Source organism: Rutidosis leptorrhynchoides, chromosome 11 (genome assembly GCF_046630445.1).
Source record: "Rutidosis leptorrhynchoides isolate AG116_Rl617_1_P2 chromosome 11, CSIRO_AGI_Rlap_v1, whole genome shotgun sequence".
Lineage (NCBI taxonomy): Eukaryota > Viridiplantae > Streptophyta > Magnoliopsida > Asterales > Asteraceae > Rutidosis > Rutidosis leptorrhynchoides.
In genome coordinates this window covers 67933682-67936915 of record NC_092343.1, presented here as the reverse complement: position 1 = coordinate 67936915, position 3234 = coordinate 67933682, and the positions used below count along the sequence as shown (strand labels likewise).

The window sequence follows — 3234 nt, the reverse complement described above, 5'->3', positions numbered from 1 at the left end:
CGCAGTTGCAACTCTATTTATTTATATAGCTCTTTGTTCAATATATTCATAACCTAGACTTGTCCTTTGCAATTTCCAACTTTTATTATTGTGCACATAATAAGTATGTACTTTCGCGAAACAATCTGTACTTGTATAAATTTATACATTATGAATCTTCTAAGTCCACCAAAATGATCCTTAGGTAATTTGTTAGCATTGCGAAGCATCTAAGTATGGCAAGATCAAATACTTAGGAAATTTTATCCTTTCGCAACATTTATTACTTAGCACAAATGGGCAATTTCATCACCTGACTTTAAAGGTAATATTTGATGAAAATCCGCATTGTTAGCACAAGTAGGCTTTATCATTACTTAGCGAAATAATGCCATATATTTTAAAATTTTTGCAAACACTTAGTTGAATTTTGCATAAGAATGTTATTCAGTGTTATAATACTTAAGCGTTTGTATTCTGCAAGATTATTATTGCGCGTGGCCACACGTAGTGTTTTCTCCTTTGTATAGAAACAATCGCTAAAACACAAGTTCATTACTTTTTATTCGCACTTTTCAAGAAATGACAATCATTAATAAAACAATGCAACGCAATGCGCATACACTAAAAAGTGATTAAGTAATCAATCACTAAAATGTTTATCTGCTCCAAACATTTACGCTATTCAGCGAGCACCGCATGCCCTTCAATACCAATGCTTTCTCGTGCAGTAATCATCGCGCACATTGGTTCAATTACCGCCAAAGTTAGCGTACCAACACCATTGCAAGTAGAAAACTTTACCATTCCATGCAATGTAGATGATATTGCGCCAAACATGCGTAAAGCAGTGCTCCCAAGAATCATGTTAAACCTAGACTGATTACGCATTACATAAAGGTTTAACAAGGCTTGCCACTCTAGCATTTCATCGCAGTCATCTACCAATTCAATTTTCAATTCCAATTGACCAATAGGCCAAGTTGATTCCCCTGAAAAACCAGCTAGCGAAACCGTAGTAGGTTTTAGCAAAGCCCTAACATGTGCAGGCAATTTGTTGAAACACTGTTCGTACATGACATCCACACTACTAACAGTATCAACATGCACTTTCATTATTATAATACCAGTGTTCACAATGCGACATGAAACCACAACTGGTTTATCAAGATCCGCGCTCAAGTTTATGGGAGGGAAAGTAATAGAGGCGCATTGCCAATTTGAGAATTGCTCAGATACTTGAAACACTGACATTCCACTTTGAACTTCCACCACATTAATAACATGTAGTTCACGCAAATTCTCCTTCTTGCTCACCATTTTAACCCCTAAATTCTTTACTGCGGGGGCTTTCCGGTCAGCTTGAACTATCGCACCAGCATTTGGCACTTGTGGAGCATTAGATTCTGCAGGCAAGATCATAGCGTTTTCAGTACTCGCAGCTCCTTAAGTTAACAAGTGGTCAAATTTACCTTGCTCAAATGCTTCCGCAATTAATTCTGCCAAATTCCGACAGCGGTTAGTATCATGACCATAGTCATCAAGGAAAATGCAAAATTTGGACTTATCACGCCTGCTATTCTCCGCTAAAGGCTGAGGATCAGGAAAAGACATCGTCACTCTTTCTTGTAAAAGAATTTCCTTAGGCGTCTTTATTAACATTTGGAGAATGTTGAAAGATTCATTATTCCATTTCCGCGAAGAATAGCGATCGTGCCGGTTGTATCCATGATTATCACCTTCACCTTGATGTCTGTCATTAAGCGGGTAACTACTGCCACCGTTTCGCCTTAGATATCCCGAACTATGAAAGTAATCATTGTTTCCATCGCGGAAAGAATCATTATCATCCTGCCAACTTTTATCCTTACCCCATCCACATGTGGGGGTTATAGTGTAGTGACCCGAACTTTTCCATATTTATATATATTAAATGAAATTGTTATTTACATGATTAAGTGTATCCAACATGTTAAGCAATCAAACTTGTTAAGACTTGATTAATTGAAATAGGTTTCATATAGACAATTGACCACCCAAGTTGACCGGTGAATCACGAATGTTAAAACTTGTAAAACTATATGATATCATATATATATATATATATATATATATATATATATATATATATATATATATATATATATATATATATATATATATATATATATATATATATATATATATATATATATATATATATATATATATATATATATATATGTAGTTAACATGGTATTATGATAAGTAAACATATCATTAAGTATATTAACAATGAACTACATATGTAAAAACAAGACTACTAACTTAAGGATTTCGAAACGAGGCATATATGTAACGATTATCGTTGTAATGACATTTAATTGTATATATATCATATTAAGATATATTAATACATCATAATATCATGATAATGTAATAATTTAACATCTCTTTAGATATAATAAACAATGGGTTAACAATATTTAACAAGATCGTTAACATAAAGGTTTCAAAACAACACTTACATGTAACGACTAACGATGACTTAACGACTCAGTTAAAATGTATATACATGTAGTGTTTTAATATGTATTCATATACTTTTGAAAGACTTCAAGACACTTATCAAAGTACTTCTACTTAACAAAAATGCTTACAATTACATCCTCATTCATTTTCATCAACAATTCTACTCGTATTCGTACTCGTACAATACCCAGCTTCTAAATGTATTTAATATTGGTATATACACTCCAATGATCAGCTCTTAGCAGCCCTTGTGAGTCACCTAACACATGTGGAAACCATCATTTGGCAACTAGCATGAAATATCTCATAAAATTACAAAAATATTAGTAATCATTCATGACTTATTTACAAGTAAACAAAATTACACATCCTTTATATCTAATCCATATACCAACGACCAAAAACATCTACAAACACTTTCATTCTTCAATTTTCTTCATCTAATTGATCTCTCTCAAGTTCTATCTTCAAGTTCTAAGTGTTCTTCATAAATTCTATAAGTTCTAGTTTCATAAAATCAAGAATACTTCCAAGTTTGCTAGCTTACTTCCAATCTTGTAAAGTGATCATCCAACCTCAAGAAATCTTTTTTATTTACAGTAAGATATCTTTCTAATACAAGGTAATACTCATATTCAAACTTTGATTCAATTTCTATAACTATAACAATCTTATTTCGAGTGGAAATCTTACTTGAACTTGTTTTCGTGTCATGATTCTGCTTCACGAACTTTCAAGCCATCC

The 3234-nt window shown here is 32.7% G+C and overlaps 1 protein-coding gene across 1 annotated transcript; it reads right to left on the bottom strand.

Moving 5' to 3' along the window:
• Nucleotides 1-660: 660 nt before the first annotated feature.
• Nucleotides 661-1593, bottom strand: LOC139874656 (uncharacterized). Its single transcript, XM_071862061.1, has 2 exons — nucleotides 1452-1593; nucleotides 661-1385 (listed from the first exon to the last, which is right to left on the bottom strand). Exons 1-2 carry the CDS (start codon nucleotides 1591-1593, stop codon nucleotides 661-663), a joined length of 867 nt encoding a protein of 288 aa, XP_071718162.1.
• Between the last annotated feature and the right edge of the window lie 1641 nt (nucleotides 1594-3234).